Source organism: Myotis nattereri (assembly GCF_964212035.1).
Source record: "Myotis nattereri genome assembly, chromosome: 7".
NCBI lineage: Eukaryota > Metazoa > Chordata > Mammalia > Chiroptera > Vespertilionidae > Myotis > Myotis nattereri.
In genome coordinates, this window is record NC_138082.1 from 14,611,771 (window position 1) to 14,632,067 (window position 20,297).

The following is a 20,297-nucleotide window of genomic DNA, read 5'->3' on the forward strand; positions in this document are numbered from 1 at the left end:
TCCTAGATTTGGAGAGAACTATTTTTAGAAAGGAAGGTGAGAAATTTTCCTTTATGTCTTTGTCCTTCTCTGTAAACATGGGATTCAGGTTTGAATAAAAATCTTAGAGATCTTCTAAGTCTAGGCCAAACTTGTTACTTATCCAGCTCTTAGTCTGTGGCTTAATTTCCCTATCTGTCTTTTCTTCCTTCCTCTAAATTGTAGCCCAGCATTGCTTTCAAAGGAAGGAAGGTCATATTATCTCCTGAGGTAACCAATTTATAATTTTTAATTAGGGATAATTGCTAAAATATTGTTCCATGTGATGAACCAGGTATGCCTTTTCTTTTTTTTAATCCTCACTGAGGATATTTTTTCCATTGATTTGCAGACAGAGACCAGGTATACCTTTCACCAGGTGATCCCAGTTAAGCAAGTTTTAACTCCTTTCTGTTAGACTGCTTCCTATTCCCATCTCACACCCACTTCCTATTAAAAAAATAAAAGATCAAACCAAACAATTTTCTATTTTTCTTCAGTCATTTATTGTGTGGTGTAGCTTTGATTCCTCATTACCATCCTTGTTGTCTTCTGTGGGTGAGCCTTGCATTTTCCTTGGGCATGGTAGCCAGACTGATGGGTATTTGTAGAGGGGAGAAGTGTCTCCTTTGTCTTGGGAGCATTCTGTTAACGTTGAAAGGACTTGTTAGATCTTGTCTGCCATATTATTCTTTTGTGTATTGAGCTGCTTCATTATGTCCTTGTGCTTTTGGCTTGCTTGAATACTTCGTGGGAAAAAAGGATGTTTTCATGTGAAATCATTAAATTGCAAGAATTTCCATACTGAAAGATACCTGAAAGGGAATTTTTTACCAAGTAGGAGTCAGTATTGCCCAGTTAAAAATGGAAGAATTTGATATTTCTGTGGCATCATAGTGGATGGGTTATAGTCTCTTACACTTTGCCTCCATTTTTATTTCATTAATGTTACCTTACATTCTTTATCCTATGCCATTACTAATTCCCTATTCATATCTTCTTCTTGATAATAGTGGAAAGATTCTAAAGCTCACATTAATCTTTACTTTTTCAGTTTCACTTAATAGTAGGTCTTTCTATAAAGAACACCAAAAAATTACCAAAATTATACCCACAAAATTTGTTAAGATTACAGTTTTTGGTAATAATATGTGATACATGTTTATTCTTATTTTTAATCTTTACTTTGTGACAACAATAATAATAATGTGGACCTGGGGTTCATAGGGCCATTAACTCTAGAAATGGGTTCATCTTTCCAAGAACACATTTTTTCTATTAAGGTGAGTTATGCCTATAATTGAAAGCCTGAATTCTATAAACAGAGACATAAATAACAGTATTTTTTAAAAAGGGCCTAAACCAGGGGTGGGCAAACTTTTTGACTCAAGGGCCACAATGGGTTCTTAAACTGGACCGGAGGGCCGGAACAAAAGCATGGATGGAGTGTTTGTGTGAACTAATATAAATTTAAAGTAAACATCATTATATAAAAGGGTACGGTCTTTTTTTTTTTTTTTTAGTTTTATTCATTTCAAACGGGCCGGATCTGGCCCGCGGGCCGTAGTTTGCCCACGGCTGGCCTAAACCATGGAAAATCTATTACATTTTAATGGTCACTTCAGCTGGTTAACAGTGACTAGTATTAATAACTAGGAAGTAGTTTACATCAAAAAAGGTGATCTCCAAAAGGAGAGAAGGGGTTTCTCGAACTTCTAGATGGGAGAATAGTATTATTCTAGAACAGCATTTCCAAAATACACAAGACACATTTATCAGGTGTGAGAATAACATATTAGGACTTCTGTTTATATTTTTTAATCTAAGAATATCAGAAACTAAGCTGTAGTAATATTCCATTGATTACTTGACATTGGTACCCTAATTCTATCTTATGTATACGTTAAGAGTCAAGTCTCACATATTATGTGAGTGACATAAATGTATAGAAATTAACAGTGGCGTCCTCACTTTTTATTTGTTGGTTTTGGATGCGTTTTTAATACAGTAATTTAAACATGTCAGAGGATTTATGGATTACCTTAAATTACATTCATTCCTTCAACAAATTTTTATTGATCAGATGTTATGTGCCAGTCACTGTTCTAGGTGCTTTGAAAGACAGCAGTGAACAAATAATACTTCCCTATTCTCATGAAGATCACATTTGAGCGAAGAGAAACAATGAAAAAATAAAATATGTCAGGTGAGGATAAGTACTGGGAAGATGATTAAAGCAAGTGAAAGTGATGGAGCATGGTTTTATGTTGGGTGGTCAGGGAACATGGTAAGCAGAAGGCAGTGAAGGAGGCTAGCCCATCTATATACTGTATATAAAAGGCTAATATGCAAAGTGTCCCCTCGGGAATGCGACTGGGAGACCAGGAGTTTAATCACTCCCTATAACGTGCACTGACCACAACAAGGGTGGGGGGTGGGGGGGCGCCGTGGAACGAAGGAAGGCCCTGGCCAGCAGCCAGAAGGAAGGCCCCGATCGGCCCTGATTGCTGGCCAGGCCTACAGACTCTACCCATGCACCAATTTCGTGCACCAGGCCTCTAGTACAATAATAAAAGGAAGTCCAGAGGCTGAGAAGTGAGAGTATGGAATAGCGAGGAATAGTGAGAAGATATAACTCAAATAGAGTGAGCAAGGGGGAGAGTATTTGGAGATGGAATTTTTGATAGAATCTTTACAATACTGTGTAATGTCATGGGAGCAAAAATCTTTTGTGCAACATAGAGGTTTAGTGGTTATATAGCAAAGTGTGTAAGAGTTATCTAATGAAAGGATGAATTGTTTGTTTTTTACATAAGATACGTGTTCTGAAGATTCTGGTATTTTTAGTGATGGCAAGCAAGGATGTGTAAGGGACATATTACCTAATATATTTTTGGAAAGAAAATCTCTTTTATCCTTTCTGGGAGAAAGTGACATATTAATGCATGAGAGAGGAACTAGTTTTTGAAAGAAACTTATGTTGTGGTGAGAGCATTTTGAAAATAAAAGTTTGGAAATATTTTCATACCTTTTTTTACAACTGCAAACAATAAAAATATTCTGCAAAAACTGTAAATTTGGCACCTAAAAAATGTCAAATCTATATACTTTTAAAACCTGGAAATAGAATTTTTCAAATTTTTTAGAAGTCCTCTAGAGTTTCAGTAGGCATTGAACTTATTGGTTAAAATATGAAACCATAATACCTTTTATTAGCATATAGTAACTGAGAACCAGGGAAATGAAAATATACTAGATAAATCTCATCAAAAGTTTGTATAACTGGTAGATTGTTTTATTAAGTAAGCCCAGCCAAAAATTCACCTATTTATATCTACATCTCAAGAGGTCTCTTTTTTTCAACAATAGCAGATTTTAAATCATATTTCAAAAGCCCAACTTATAATCATATTTTTGAGTCACTATTTTAAAGTATTAAATGATTTTTGACAAAGCACATTAAAGCAAATTATTCACTATTAAAAATGAAATGATTTAAGAAATTTACAGATACATTTTAATATTTATACTTGTTCTCTTTAAAATACTGTTTTATATGTAAAATAACACTTATAATTTACAAATAAGAAATATATGCTTATGTAAATTACATGCTTATGTAAATTTTTCTTATTTATAAGGGAGATCTGCAGATCAGAAGTGCTCAGAAGTTATTGTTCTAGATTTTTATTAAACGTCTTGATCCACTGAGTAAAAATCTGCCTAAGCCATGAGTGTGAACTATCCCAGGAAAAGTACTTAAGTTTCCAGGGAACTACATATAGTTTGAGAAAGCATCTAATATTATCAGTGCTTTGATTTTCACTGATATTTTATTTTGAAATTTCAAAAAAAAACATCAAAATAGGAAGTTTTCCCCTCCATATAAATAGGAGGTATCGGTTTTTAACAAAGTAAAAGAGAGTTGAGAAATACAGATCTAAAACTTTACATCTACAAGTAATAGTTTGGCTTTTGAAAATGTATTGACTTATAAGCAGCAAAGGTTAAAGACTTATTTAAGGAGCTCCAGAAGGGGTTTATAAGTGAGGTGATAGAGGGTGAGGCTCAGAGGAAGTGGTCTATCATTGGAATGAAGTAGTCTATGATACTTAAAATTGGGATGTAATTTTTTATGTTATTTTAATAGACTATTAAATATATTAAACTATAATTACTAATTTTTATTTATAAAAAGGATTTTTTAAAATATTTGTATTTATTTTTAGAGAAAGGGGAAGGGAGAGGGAGAGAGAGAGAAACATCTATGTGAGTGGGGAACATCAATTGACTGCTTCCTGCATGTCCCACAACCTGGGCATGTGTCCTGACTGGGAATTGAACCTAGAGGTTCATGGGACAGTGCCCAAACAACTGAGCTATACCAGCCAGGGCGCATAAAAAGGACTTTTTGACATGATTTTTATTAGTCTCAGAAATGTGGGTCCACTGTGTGTTTTTGTTTTTGTTGGGTTGCTTTTTTATTTTGGGTAGATAATCCATAGGAATTGGCCTCATAGTTCTAAGTAATTACAATATGGAAAGTTAATTCCTTTTGTCTGAATTGACAAAATCTTTTAGATCAGAGGAAGAGTTGTTTTTTCCCTCCTACTAAGAGCAATAGATCCACTGAGTTTAAAAAAATTGAAGGCTGCATACAAAAAGCAACATTAATTTATTTCATTTTGAAACTGTCACATGGGTGGTTTATGTAACATGTTTTGAAGTTGTTTTCAACCTGGGAGAGTGTGCCTAAGTTACTGTATATCCTTAAAAGAAGGTTGTAAGGATGAGAGTCAAACAAGGCAAAAAGAATAATAGAGGACCTAAGATTCTGAGAAATTTTAATGAAGGTAAACACTTTTGATACAAAATACTGTCCACTATGAGTTCTGTCTTCTTATTCCTTGAAAATCTGACCACTTGGTAAGGCCTTTTCACAGCTCCTTATCTGCTCTACCTCTGTGAGAAAGGCTGTGCAGACTACACTGAGTGGCTAGTTACGGCAGCTACAGATTAGTGAGAAATTGTTCTAGGTGCTCCTTTGACAGTAACTGTAGTGTTACTACTCTGCAGAGAATTACAGAGTAAATTCAGCCTTGCTCATCTTTTTATCTGTCATTTCTGGATTCCTTAAATGTTCCTGTTATATTTTTGGTCTTAAAGACTATTCTTATATTTTAAAGTGAGTGCATATCACAAAGCCCTGTCAAAATGAGTGTCTGCACTCTAACTCTTAGGCTCAGACCATGTACATCAAGCATGTCAAGTTTGCGGCCCACAGCGAATATTTTTGCAGCCTCGCCAATATAACGGTATTTAAGAAACGTTTTAATAAAAATTTCATAACTTAATTTTTCAATATCCTGTTATACATAATTATTAGTAATGAACTACAACGTTCGCTAATGACTGGTTACTATAATCGTGTTGCATTCATTTCCCTTATGCACCTTACACGCAGGCGCATCATTTCTCTCCACTAATACCAGCAGCGTATATTTTAGCAGCCAATTGCCACGTCGTTAGTCTTGGACTGATTTGCTTGGTGTGCACAACAGGAAATATTTTGCTTCCAGAGAACAAGAAAAATAGGTTTATTTGCATTATGTTTATTAATTTGTGTAGTTATTCAGTGGTAAGTTAATGTTCAAGAAAAAATATTAACTTTTATTAAAATGTTCTATTATTTTATGTTAATGATTACTCATTTATTTCAGCCCTTTGTATTCAGCATGTCTCTATTGAAATAAACCTACATTTCTATGAAAATTGAAGCTTTTGTTTTTTTGCGGCCCATATAAACTTAAACCTTGTTTATTTGGCCCATGTTAGCCTTTGACTTTGACATGCTTGATGTACATAGTACCTTTGGGATTTCTCTGGTTCCTCTGAATATGTTTTTTCTTATTGTTATTGCCATACATTTTGACCGGGAGCTAACCCACATAGACCCTTTTGCCCTGTTTACATCTAAATCTCACTCTGGCAGCATCGTGCACACCTAGTTCAGGAGAGAGTAAGAGGCTCCTGTTGGAGCAGACTAGGGAAACTTGGCAGTATAAATCTGACAGAAAGCTTGCCTAGGTGAATGAACTTCTAGTCTGAAAATGGTCTAAAAACACGTCTGGGTTGCTGCTTCTGAAAAAACTGGTTTGAGATTGGAACCAATAGGATTTTGTTGCCCGTAAGGATGTCTAAAACTGAGATGCCAAGTACTGACAGTGACTCTACTACTTCCTAGCTTTGTGGCTCGGGTGAGTTACTTAACTTCTTTGTGCCTCAGTTTTTCTGTCTATAAAATATATATAATAATCACACTTACCCAGCACCTAATGTTACTATTTTAGTGAGTATTAAATAACATAATATATATATTTAGCAGAGCACTTGGCATATAGTAAGAAATACTAGTTGCTCCTTTTATTATTATTTCATGTAAAATCTTTATTCAACTTTATTACTTTTCAGTTCAGGGATACTTTCCAGAAATGCACAGGTCTTTGAGTGTTTGCTTACTAAAAATTGTAGATTACCAATTTTGAACCATATCTATATGTAACAGAGCTTTTTCCTAACTTACTAGAAACCACCATCTGGAATGTGTTGGGGTATCACCAATCTTATTTGTACCCTTATAAATATATTTTTAAGTGTTTTCACAGTAGTTAAGGAAAGTATTTGTATAGTCACTGTATAGACTTATATGACCAAATATTTAGTCATTTTTTTCTTACCTTCATGTCAGACATTTTATTTTACTTGGTAAATTTTTTCTAACAACTGTAAGAAAACAACTGACAGGGACTATTGATGCATTCAGGATTGATTACAAGAAGTCCTGAAAGAGATTAAGCTGAATTTGGATATCACAGAAGTGTGGTTTTGACAAATTTTTTAGGTCCTCTGACTTCTATAGAATAAGTAAATGGGAGGGGAAAGTGATCCGTGTAGGTCTCTCATAAAAAGGGATTTTGTTAATCTACTGAAGCATGTATATGGTTTATGTATGTCCTTTTGTATTTGACTTTTTCTTAAAATTCATAAATATTTTATGGGAATGAAATTTGATTATCAAGATAAAGTTCTTTATTTTCAGATTTCAACTATTGCAGAAAGTGAAGATTCACAGGAGTCAGTGGATAGTGTAACTGATTCCCAAAAACGAAGAGAGATTCTTTCAAGGAGGCCTTCCTACAGGTATGGAATTTAATAGTCCAAAGAAGTTAAAATCAGAGATGTCAGGAAAACAATTAGCTGCTCAGCTCAGGACCCAGTAGCTTACTTTTCTTCATCTTTAGTAAAATAACTTGGAAGCTTATCATGCAGAGTGAGAGCACTTCTTACTCTGAACAGTGCTGGATAAACACTGATATTTTTTTTCCTGCTTCTGTTTTTGTAGATTATACTGGCTACTGCTTTTCTGTTTAAAGGTTTGAAATACACTTAATAAGGTTATAGTATTTTCTAGTTACATGCCAGTTCTGACACTGTACTATTCATCTACTTAGCAACACATTTGCCAACCATTTTCTTGTGCGATGGTACTTGGCAGATAACTGTTAATAGTTATTTTAGGGTGATGCTTTGCTAATATCCCCTAATTTTAGGGGCACCTTATTGTAGTTTTAATATTCAGCTAGAGAAGTTGCCTGGTCCATGCTTTGCCTCCAAAGATGAACCAAACCATTTTTTTTATATTTAGATATTGGTTTCATATTCAATATCTCCAGGAAAATTAATTCTGCAAATCTTCATAAGCTTACTTTAGAGTTTAATAAAGTTCAACCCTAACTGGTTTGACTCTTCAGTGGCTAGAGCGTCAGCATTTATAGAATTTCCAGAGGGGAAATTTGGAGAAAGGAAATTAAAGAGAATAGAATATTTTATACAATACTAGTAAAGGTAATTTCATAGATAAATATAAAAGCCAGGATTATTATAGTTTTGCCTTGTAATTTCTCTTTTTTTCCTATATAATTTGAAAGACAAATACATACAACAATAATTTTAAATCTGTCAATGAACATACTATGAAGATGTGATAGAAAAAACATAAAAGGGCAGAGTTTGGGTAGACTGTTAAAGCTAAGTGACTAGTGCAGACTGATTTGTTGGAAATTTAAGATGTCAAAAATTACTTGGGTTAAGGTTTTTTCATCCCTTCTGTCATTATGTTATTAATTTGAAATACGAGAAAATTCATTTGTTTTTGTTTATATTCCATTTTTAGAATTTTCCCCATCCTTGTTGATATTATTTTCTTTCGTTTTGAATATGTGAAACATTAGCATGATTCTGAAAGTTAGAATTGTACCAAAAATGTATACATATACTCAGAAGTGTCCCTGCTCACTCATTTCTTCTACACTTTTTTACTTTTTTCCCAACCATCTTCAGTAGATACTATTCTCATCAAACTGTTTACCCTCTCTCTCTCTTTTTCTTTTTTTCTTGAACAGACAAGGAGATACATGTATATTTTCCTATTTTATTTTCATATACTAAAGGTACCATGTGTATCCATTATTGGGATGAACCATATTTATTCAACCATTCTCCTATGTGTGGGCATATAGACTGTTTCTAGTATATGCTGTTACAAACAGTACTACCATGAATACCCTTAATATTTTCATGCTGTTGGAAGAATATCTTAAGGGTAAATTCCTAGGAGAATGCTATGTAAACATAGTTTTGTTAGATGTTACCAAATTCCTTCCATAATAGTTATTCTGATTTTATACTCCCAACATTAGTGTATGAGTGTCTGTTTTCTCACAGGTTTGATCTCCCCCCCCCCCCCATCAATGTTTAAGAGTTCTTTATATATCAGGGATATTGGCCCTTTTGTATGTAATATATGTAAACATTTTCTCCTAGTACTGATGATATCTCTTGACTTAATTTTTTTATATTCTTTGCCACACAAAATGATTTTTTAATTAATTTCATTAATTATTTTTATTAATCTCTTCTTTACTTGCAACTGGATTTTTTAATCACAGTGTTTACATTCAGGTTTAAGAAAAATTCATCTGGCCCTAGATGGTTTCGTTCAGTGAATAGAGCGTCGGCCTGCGGACTGAATGGTCCATTCCAGTTAAGGGCACATGCCCAGGTTGCGGGCTGAATCCCCAGTGTAGGGCATGCAGGAGGCAGCCGATCCATGATTCTCGTCATGATTCTCTCTCATCATTGATGTTTCTATCTCTCTCTTCCTCTCTGAAATTAAAAAAATATGTATTTTAAAAAAAGAAAGAAAAATTCATCTGTATTTATCTGGTCCTGGTATGGTTTCATTTTGACATATAAATCCCTGATCCTTTTTTAGTTTATTCTTATAAATTTTTATATTTTAAACTTTAGTCCTATGCACTAGTAGCTTTTTCCCAGTTTTCTGATCTTTTCCTATTACTGTTTTTAGCTAGTAAATGTCACTTTTATTTTAATTAATATAATTCTCTTTTTCTAGGAAAATTTTGAATGACTTATCTTCTGATGCACCGGGAGTGCCAAGAATTGAAGAAGAGAAGTCTGAAGAGGAGACTTCAGCACCCGCCATCACCACTGTAACGGTGCCAACGCCGATTTACCAAACTAGCAGTGGACAGTATAGTGAGTAACAGATATTTCTGTTTTGGCAAGTGAGATAAAAAACTAATGTCTGCGTTCTCCTTTAAGGAATTATAAAAATGCCAACTCTTTTCTCAGTCTCGCTTATTATTATATTTCCTTTACTGTTCAATATGCACAGTTCTGTAATGGCAGTATTTTCTTTTCTTCAGGTTTTTAATTTGGATTGCTCAAGTATGTAAGCCCTTTAGATGGCCCTATGTTTTATGCTGATGCATGGAGAGTCTTAGAAGTTTTTTGAACCACTACTTCAGATTTTTAATTTTTTAAAAAAATATATTTTTATTGATTTCAGAGAGAAAGAAAGAGGGAGAGATAGAAACATCAATGATGAGAGAGATTCACTGATCAACTGCCTCCTGCATCCCCCCTACAGGGGATCGAGCCCACAACCTAGGCTTGTTCCATGAATGGAATCGAACCAAACTGTGACCTGGTTCATAGGTTGGCGCTCAACCACTGAGCCACCGCAGCGGGGCTATCATTCCTTTTAATATGGAAGGTAGTGTTGTGAATTATAATAATGAAAGCATAAGGACTGCTGAATTATATCCTTTTTGGCTTATAGAAAGCAAAGATGTCTTTAGCAAAATTCAAAGTTTCCATTTCTGTTATAATACCTATCTTTCACCTAAATCTTTTATAAAGTACTTTTGAGTTCTGCTTTTGTTTGATCAAAGGCATTTGTGTGAGTGGTACTTTTCGTTCTCTTTTCCTAATATCTTTTTGTCTCCCAAAGTGCCTCATATTCATGATATTTTCCTTTTGATTTGTTCATTAACTTCAGTACTGCCCATTGTTTTCTCCCATCCCTTCCTTAATTATAAAGTAAATGTACACCTTGAAACTCCTTTCCTGCATTAGTTTTCTAATGCCCTGGGGAAGCCTATGTCAGGAATATGTATAAAAGTTTGACTCCCAAGTTAATAGTTTTCCAGTTATAACTCAAACTTGGTTTGCATTTCAGCTGGATTAACAACAAATTTGCAAGTAGCAGACTTTTTAGCTCTCTCAAAGCTGAAACTTTTCATAGTAAGTAGAAGGAAGGCATTTTTTACTAAGCTTCTTGTCCACTCTGTAAATTTAATAGAATTCAGTTATCTTTTTCCTCCTTAAGTTCTTTGTTGGCAGAGATAAACAGGTACTATCTAAGTACTTGTACATGTGTATTTTTTAACCTTATAACCAGATAATTTGTGTTATTGAAGATGTGTATTGTAAGACATAGATACATGACCTTTATTTTTCTCCTGCTTGAGCACGCCTCGGGGAGATAGCATGCTCCTATTAGTGACAGTGATGCACTTAGTGGAGCATCTGACTTGAACTAGGAAGCATGCTCTTTAGGAAAGAGGCAGATCAGAATCTCAAATAGGAAAGCAAAGTTCAGAAAAGTCCATGTTTAATTTGGCAAACTGCTCTCCTCCAGCAACTGAGGAGAGTACTAGTTTTAAAAGGTTAATAATTTGAGATTTTAAAATCTTAATCATTATCTTTCTCTCTTATTCTGAGTGTATACACATGGCCTTGATGGAACTGATTTAATGTTATGTTCTTGATTGTCATTAAGAACCCATATAATGCCTCCTTATACATATACAACATTTATATATTTCTTATACAGTGGGGCCTTGACTTGCGAGTTTAATTCGTTCCGAGACCGAGCTTGTTAAGGAGCTTATTAAGGAGCTCATTAACTCAAATTACTCTATCAACTCAATGCAAAAAATCGGTCGAGAGACAGCTGGTATCTCAAAAAAGTCGTTAGTCGGGACACTCGTAAGTCAAGGCCCCACTGTATAACAAATTAATGGTTGTGAAAATTCAAGTGGTATAGGTTCATCCTATATAATAAAGCAATAATATGCAAATTAACCTTCACACCCTTACAAGATGGCTGCCTACAACCAGGCCAGCAGGGAGCAGGCTGTGTGGGGCAACCAGGTTGGTGTGGGGGGGTGGGGGTGGGGGTAGTTGGAGGCGACCTGGCTGGTAGCAGAGGATAGTTAGGGGTGACCAGACAGGCAGGTGAGCGATTAGAAGCCAGCGGTCCAGGATTGTAAGAGGGATGTCCGACTGCCGGTTTAGGCCCGATCCTGCAGTCGGACATACCCCAAGGGGTCCCCGATTGGAGAGGGTGCAGGCTGGGCTGAGGGGACACACACTCACCCCCCCCCCCCCCCCGCCACGAATTTCGTGCACCGGGCCTCTAGTAGTATTAATAAAAAGTAAAATTCTTTTTCATCCCTTCCCAGTAGTAAGAATTTGGTATATATTCTTTCATTCTTTTTCCTTCTATTTATACAGACACATGTTATCATGTATTTTTATACAAGTGAGACCCACATTATTTATATAGACAATATATACATAGGGTTTGTGTATTATGTCTTTAACAGCTATATCGTTTTTTATTGTATAAGTAGAACATTTAAACAGTCTCCCACACACACGTACTGATGAACATACAGAACATCTCTATTGTTTCGAATAATGCTACATAAACATTCTTTTTTTTTTTTTTTTTTTAAATATATTTTATTGATTTTTTACAGAGAGGAAGGGAGAGAGAGACAGAGAGTTAGAAACATCGATGGGAGAGAAACATCGATCAGCCGCCTCCTGCACATCTCCCACTGGAGATGTGCCCGCAACCCAGGCACATGCCCTTGACCGGAATCGAACCTGGGACCCTTCAGTCTGCAGGCCGACGCTCTATCCACTGAGCCAAACCGGTTTCGGCCATAAACATTCTTTTTTTAAAAAATATATTTTATTGATTTTTTACAGAGAGGAAGGGAGAGGGATAGAGAGTTAGGAACATCGATGAGAGAGAAACATCGATCAGCTGCCTCCTACACACCTCCCACTGGGGATGTGCCCACAACCAAGGTACATGCCCTTGACTGGAATCGAACCTGGGACCTTTCAGTCCGCAGGCTGACGCTTTATCCACTGAGCCAAACCAGTCAGGGCTGAACATTCTTATATATGTAGTAATGTCTCGGTAAAGTAGCATCCAGAGAGTAGACTTGTTGAATCAAATCATATTCTTCCCAGTTGCCCTTTTCAGTGGCTGCACCAATTTTTGTTCCATAAATTGGTTATGGTTTTTATTAATACGGTTACTAATTTTATTCATACTTGATTCACTGTCTCTGTTTATAAAGTCTTGTTTGAAAGATTCTATTTTTAGTTAGAAAACATGTGTCTATCATTTTGAACTTGAATTTTTTGTTTCATTGAGCAAAACTATAACCCATAATGTTTTCCTGTTTATTTTGGCTACTGAGAATCTCAGCTAAGTTTATGTTTAATTACATTCTTTCTATCTAGATTTTCTGGTAAGGTTATTACATACACCTAGAGACACATCAGTCACTTGACTTCTATCTTCTTCTTGTTTTAATGAACTTAGTTTTATTGAAAGCTATCTAAAATCCTTTTGGAATAATCAAGAAATAATTATTATATAATAAATATTGAGAAAAACCATGTTTGGTAGAATCAGACTTCAGTTTTCAGAGTACTTTCATATACATTATCTCATTTGATTTTTTACAACAATTGTACCTTAGTGGCTAGAACCAGATATTTTTATTTTTACAGAAGAGATAACAGATTCAAGTAACAGTTTAGTGATGGAAGTTGGACTAGACCCCAGATCTCCTGATGTCTAGTTTTCTACTTCTTTCTCCCACCTTGAGTTCATTGGTAGGTAGCCATGAAAGCTGTATGTGTTAAATACAATAGAATCTGCTTATTAACTCTATATGAAAAATTGTGGTTTGATTCTCCTAACCTTCTGGTTCTTTCAAGTTATCTTGCAGTATTAATCTCAGAATAGTTCTTACATATCCCTTTTTTTTATCATTGTCAAAAATAAGTAAAACTTACAGAATTAGCTAAAGTGAATGGACTGTATTTGCCAGTATCTTAATTTCTACAGGTATCATTTGTAAACCAGATGAAAGCCATTAACTTATTATTTCTTGATTGAACAGTAAATAATCAATTTCCATATTCAGGTGACTCAGTATATTAGTTACTAGAGCTAGCTGACAGTTAATCCCAAGTTAATTCGTTTCTAACACACAAAAAGTAACGTGCTTAAGTCAGACATGTTGACTTATTTAGTTAAAAATTTGTTATGCAATTTTATATGTAATATTGTAACTTTTAGTCACTTTTTGGAAAACTTGAACTCAAACAAGGAGAGTGTCTAGAAAAGGATCCAACTATCTGTCTCAATGCTGGCATCTAAAGGATTGCTTCTTCCAAATAAAATAATCTATTTCTTTTTATTAACTTTATCTATGCACTCTATCATAAAGGTGAATTCATCTATAATAATAAAAGCATAATATGCTACTTAGACCGGACGAAGCCGCTGAGGCAGAGGTGGCCGCGGCCATGGCAGCAGGGGTCGAGCCCCTTGCACGAATTTCGTGCATCAGGCCTCAAGTTTTTTTAATAAAGTGAAATATCTAGTAGCATGAGCCAAAGGTGATTACTTTGTAACAGATGAATGATGTGTGGTTAATTAGTAAATAATAAAAAAAAATTCTATATGAGAATGTTTGGGTAAGTAACTTAGAAATAGCAGTCAAGTTTGTTTGTTTTTTCTCTAGATGATGATCTTAAGCTCTGATTTTAAAATCCATGAGAGAATCTGTGATCGTTAAGTTCCATGGGACATTATGTTGTTTCATTGAGTGGACTTTTGTTATGGTTGTGCATTGCTAGCAAGTTAGAGAAAAGAATATACTACTGAACTACTTTATTAATTACACATTAAGACAACCATTTGGGTGCCTATTACATGCCCATTATTGTACTAAAAATATGAAAGCAGAAAAGAAAAACCGTATTTCCTACCCTCAAGAAATTTAGTGAGACAGTAAATACTGCACAGTTAGAATATTAGGTAGTTAGTGCTAGAATAAAGGAAGTATGGATCACAAAATGGTACCTCCTCTAAACCAAGTAACTTCAAAAGGAATTTAATATTTTCTCATTTAACTACTTTTTAAAAAATTAAACATTATTATAAATTATAATGTGGTTCAGAGAGTGCATTTATATTATAGAAATTGATTGTGGGTTTCCTAAGCAGAAAAGTACTTCAGTGTACCAATCCTTCTTGCCAGTGTTATTTGCTGTTATAATTTTTTCGAGTTTATGTCTCACAAGTTATTCTACTTTGAATTTAGTGTGTTGTAAAAGTCCTATATGGTATTAATTAAACTTGTAACAATAAAATTCATTGGATTTTAGTTGCCATTACCCAGGGAGGAGCAATACAACTGGCTAACAATGGTACCGATGGGGTACAGGGCCTGCAAACATTAACCATGACCAATGCAGCCGCCACTCAGCCGGGTACTACTATTCTGCAGTATGCACAGACCACTGATGGACAGCAGATCTTAGTGCCCAGCAACCAAGTTGTTGTTCAAGGTAAGTGAATTCAGATTTCACAGGTATGGTACATTCTTTGAAAGGTTGAAATTTTAAAACTCAGAAAAAGTAAGTATGATACTGTAAAATACTGTAAATGTAAATTTTTTCTTCATTATAAATAAATTTTCCACTAACTCTTCCATTATTCTAATTAGACCACAATGTCATGGCATAAAAACAACTATTTTCAGTTTTAAAAATACAACTTCTATTTCTAACACCTAGAATTTGGGGATAGGAGAAACAGGGTAGGTTAAATGGAAAGACAATGAAATTGTGAGTTAGGAAAGCTAGATTCTAGCTTAGATTCTGCATAGATTTGCTATGTGACCTTGAATAAGACTCAGTTTCTCTGGGCCTCATTTTTTTTCATGTGTCAAATGAGAAAGTTGTACTGATAAGAAACTGGAGATTCAAATTTTTGTTTCTCTGCTGTTTTATTCAAAAGAAATTTACATTCTCATTTCTAAGATCATCCTTTTTATATTTCTAATGAAAAGCACTGTATTCTGAAAAAGCTTATACCAGTATGTAACTCCGCTGGTCTATGTAGGAAAGTAGTAGTTAAATCCTTGATGAATTATAGAAATAGCTTTTTTTCTGTTTAATTTAATTTTGTTTTGTTTTTTCCAATTTGTTTCAGGAATCTTTATGGAGAAGAGTTGATCATTTTTCTTTTAAACTATTTGAATATTTTAATATATGGTTTATACCAGATTGAAAATTTGCATAATGAGGAAATAAAAATGTTTCTAAAAATGTTTTTATTAATAATATGTTTTGCCTCTGTTAGGTAATGACAGTTGTGCCCCATCCCCTCATCATGGAAGACAATTTTTGAATAATTCTAAAACATCAACTAGAGAGAGTCATAATTTACTTAATTACTAAAAAATAATATTGGAAGAAGATAATACTTTGCTTGTTAATGGGAGTAAAACACCTTTTCACTTTACATGCAGGTACTCAAAAATTGTAAAGCAGGATGTCAGTGAATTTGAATTCTGAACGTCAGTTTGAAGATGGTAAAATGTTTAGTATATAAATCTTTTCCACTCAAACTACACATTTTAATTGATATTAACAAATATGGATAATTTTATAAAGATCTTCAAATTCTCTCAGATAATGTTAGGTTCCTTATTCTTCGGAGGGCATATTATTAAGCTGTTTTTAGAAGCAGTTTGACCAGTAGTGATTGTACTTCTTTTCACAAGTAATAGATCATTTAGTTAGAAGAATAACTAATACATTAAACAATGTTTACAGATGATATAATTGTCATCATTTGGTATACTTTTTCATACTTAGTTTTGTGTCAATTAGAAATTTATAATAGTTGACCATAATGCTTTATTTTTTCTTCTATTTTGCCATTTGATGAAAAATCATGGTCGTTTTTATGTCGTGGCAAGAGTCTACTTGAAATTTTTTAATATGAATTTACCAATATCAAAGGAAGACATTGAGGACTTTATCTAGGAAGATGAACCAAGCTGTGCCCTGCTTACCTTTTAGACTTAAGGTTGGTAAGCATGTTAACAACAGAATAGAACTGCATTCCAATGAAATAGAAATTAAAAACCCAGCAGACATAGGTTAAGACCTCTTTCCCCCAAGGGTCTATACTAATAAATACATTAATTTGGGAATTATTTCTCAGTAATTCTCAGTAATGCTGATTCTTTCACCATTTTAGTCAGAATCATCTGTTCCTCCCTCCCCTCCCCCTTTTAATCCAAAATGTATGTTTAGATTGATGATTGCATATCTAGTTTTACCAGGCCACAGTGCTTTAGTGTCATACATCATATTCACCGGTTTTCTTTCCAGCGGCCTCTGGAGATGTACAAACATACCAGATTCGCACAGCACCCACTAGCACCATCGCCCCTGGAGTTGTTATGGCATCCTCTCCAGCGCTTCCTACACAGCCTGCTGAAGAAGCTGCACGAAAGAGAGAGGTTCGTCTAATGAAGAACAGGTACATATGTTGTATTTTACTGAGACTGTTGTAAGTCTGCTATGTCTTCACATTCTTCTAGATGTGTGTCTTTTATATCTGTTGACAATAGGATATTTGTGCTGAATTTTTTTCTGGTGGAATTGATGGATCTTGCTAAAACTTCTTTATTTAATAAACTGCACTTACAAAATGGCTAACAGTATTATGGATTAATCTTTGATCATAAAGTAGTTTTCTTTCATGCAGTTTCCCCATGAAAGGTGTAGTGCACAATTTGCTATATATTCATTATGCTTTAATCAACTGGCTAGTTTATTTAAAAATTGTTTGTTTTTGCCCTAGCTGGTTTGCCTCAGTGGATAGAGCATCAGCCCGGGGACTGAAGCGTCCCGGGTTCAATTCCGGTCAAGGGCACATGTTTGGGTTATGGCTCGACCCCCAATAGGGGGTGTGCAGGAGGCAACTGATCAATGATTCTCTCTCATTCATTGATGTTTCTAGCTATCCTTTCCCCTCCCTTCCTCTCTAAAATCAATAAAAATATATTTTTTAAAAAATTGGTTTATTTTCATGAGTAGTATATTTCAAGATCAAGAATTTCATGTATGTTATTAAAATTAAATGTTAAATTCATTTGTAATATAGTTGCCATTACCCAGGGAGGAGCAATACAACTGGCTAACAATGGTACCGATGGGGTACAGGGCCTGCCAACATTAACCATGACCAATGCAGCCGCCACTCAGCCGGGTACTACTATTCTGCAGTATGCACAGACCACTGTGGCTAATCTGTGTCTTAATGACTATTACCTTTACTCAAAATAGTAATAGTTTAATACTGAAATATTCTTTGAGAATAGATTGTCTAAGAATACCTTGTAATTGACAAAATCTTAAAATAGAATTAGTCATCAACAATTAAAATGCTACCTATCATAAAGTAAATTCATAGCTGCAAATGATTTTGTCATTAAAAAACAAAATACTTTTATTTGCTTATATGTACCTTAGGACTTTAATATTAATAAAATGAAAATGAGGTATATAAAGATATAAGAAGTTATAAATTGGTGAAAATATGCCTCTGCTGTTCACTCCAAGAATCATCAACACTGTGAATAAATTGAAAGAAACACAGAGATTGAACATCAAAGATCTGGATTCAAGTCCTATATCCCTTTTACTGTGATTTTGGAAGGATATATTAACCTTTTAAACCTCAGTTTTCTGTTATAAAACAGGAACCCACAGCCCACCCAGGGCTGCATATTCCAGAATCTAACATAAATGGAATCACACAGTATGTAGCCTTTTGGATCTGGCTTTTTTCACTTAGCAAAATACATTTAAGATCCATTAACTGTGTTGCATGAATCAATAATTGGTTTTATCTCTGATATTTCATTGTATGTATGTACTGTGGTTTACCCTGAAGTTCATATTAGTTGTTTCCAGCTTTGGAGGATTATGAATAAAGTTACTATAAATACTTATGTACACGTTTTATATGAACTTTCAACTCACTTGAGTACATATCTAGGAGTGGTCTGGCTGAGTGGAATAGTAAGTATATATTTAACTTTATAAGAAAACAGCCAAACTGTTTTTCCAGAATGGCCGTACCATTTTGCATTCCCACCAACAATGTATGAGATCCAGTTGCTCTATATCAAGTGTGAAATTGTTTTGTTTTGTTTTTAAATATATTTTATTGATTTTTTACAGAGAGGAAGGGAGAGGGATAGTTAGAAACATCAATGAGAGAGAAACATCGATCAGCTGCCTCCTGCACACCTCCCACTGGGGATGTGCCCACAACCAAGGTACATGCCCTTGACTGGAATCGAACCTGGGACCTTTCAGTCCGTAGGCCGACGCTCTATCCACTGAGCCAAACCGGTCAGGGCAAGTGTGAAATTGTTTTACATTTAGGCCTATGATCCCTTTTGAGTTAACTTTTGTATGAGGTGTGAGGTGTGTCAAGTTTCATTTTCTGTATGTGGACACCCATTTATCTAGCACCATTTGTTACAGACTATCCTTTCTCTGTTGTCATTGCACTTTTGCCAAAAATTAACTGACTGTATTTGTGTGAGTCTATTTCTGGACTATCTAGCTTTTTTCATTGGTTTGTGTCTCCCCTTTCATCAATATCATGCTGTCTGGATTACTATTAGTAAGTTTTGAATTTGATAATGTGAGTCCTCCAACTTGGTTCTTTTATAGAATTTTTTTTTTTACTTTTCTTTATTGATTAAGGTATTACATGTGTCCTTATTCCCCCGTCTTCAAAGTCATCAGTGTAGCATCTTTCTGTGTCTTTCTTTTATAGTCATACTAGAGGCCCGGTGCATGAAATTTGTGCAGGGTTGGGGGGGAGGGTTGTCCCTCAACCCAGCCTGCACCCTCTCCAATCTGGGACCCCTCGAGGGATGTCCGACTGCCCGTTTAGGCCCAAACCCAGTGGGATCGGGCCTAAACGGGCAGTCAGACATCCCTCTCACAATCCAGGACTGCTGATTCCCAACCGCTCACCTGCCTGCCTGATTGCCCCTAAACGCTTCTGCCTGCCTGCCTGCCTGATCACCCCCTAACCACTCCCCTGCCAGCCTGATCGACCTCTAACTGCTCCCCTGCCGGCCCAATTGCTCCTAACTGCTCCCCTGCAGGCTGGTCACCCCCAACTGCCCTCCCCTGCAGGCCTGGTCCCTCCCAATTGCCCTCCCCTGAAGGCCTGGTCTCCCCCCCAACTGTCCTCCCTTGCAGGCCTGGTTGCCCCCAACTGTCCTCCCCTGCTGGCCTGATTGCCCACAACTGTCCCCCCCCCCCCCCTTGCAGGCCTGGTCCCTCCCAACTGCCCTCCCCTGCTGGCCATCTTGTGTCCACATGGGGGTGGCCATCTTGTGTGTTGGAGTGATGGTCAATTTGCATATTACCTCTTTATTATATAGGATCTTCTGCCTCTCCCACTTTTAGAGACTTTTCTGATTACATTGGCTCCAGTCAGATAATAATCCAAGATAATTTCCCTATTTTAAGATCAGCTGATTAACAACCTTAATCCTGTGCAACTATAATTCCCCTTTACCGTGTCAGATAACATATTCACAGGCTAGTGACTTATAGCTTGCTAAAAAATATTTATTACTTTTAATCTGTTAGATTTTTTAAAAAATTTATTTTTAATTGTGGTAAAATATAAAATTTGCCAT

General features: G+C 35.4%; 1 protein-coding gene across 6 annotated transcripts in view; it reads left to right on the top strand.

The window, feature by feature from the left end:
- The window catches only part of CREB1 (cAMP responsive element binding protein 1), a 53,745-nt gene that overhangs the window by 30,054 nt on the left and 3,394 nt on the right, over window positions 1–20,297 (top strand). For 5 of the 6 annotated variants that reach the window (XM_081095179.1, XM_081095181.1, XM_081095178.1 and 2 more), the window contains 4 exons: window positions 7,118–7,218; window positions 9,494–9,636; window positions 14,932–15,114; window positions 16,951–17,101. In XM_081095179.1, coding sequence (XP_080951305.1) covers window positions 7,118–7,218; window positions 9,494–9,636; window positions 14,932–15,114; window positions 16,951–17,101 — 578 coding nt within the window. Of the gene's footprint in view, window positions 1–7,117; window positions 7,219–9,493; window positions 9,637–14,931; window positions 15,115–16,079; window positions 16,143–16,950; window positions 17,102–20,297 lie in introns of those variants that run through there. The other variant, XM_081095182.1, reaches the window with a different exon arrangement.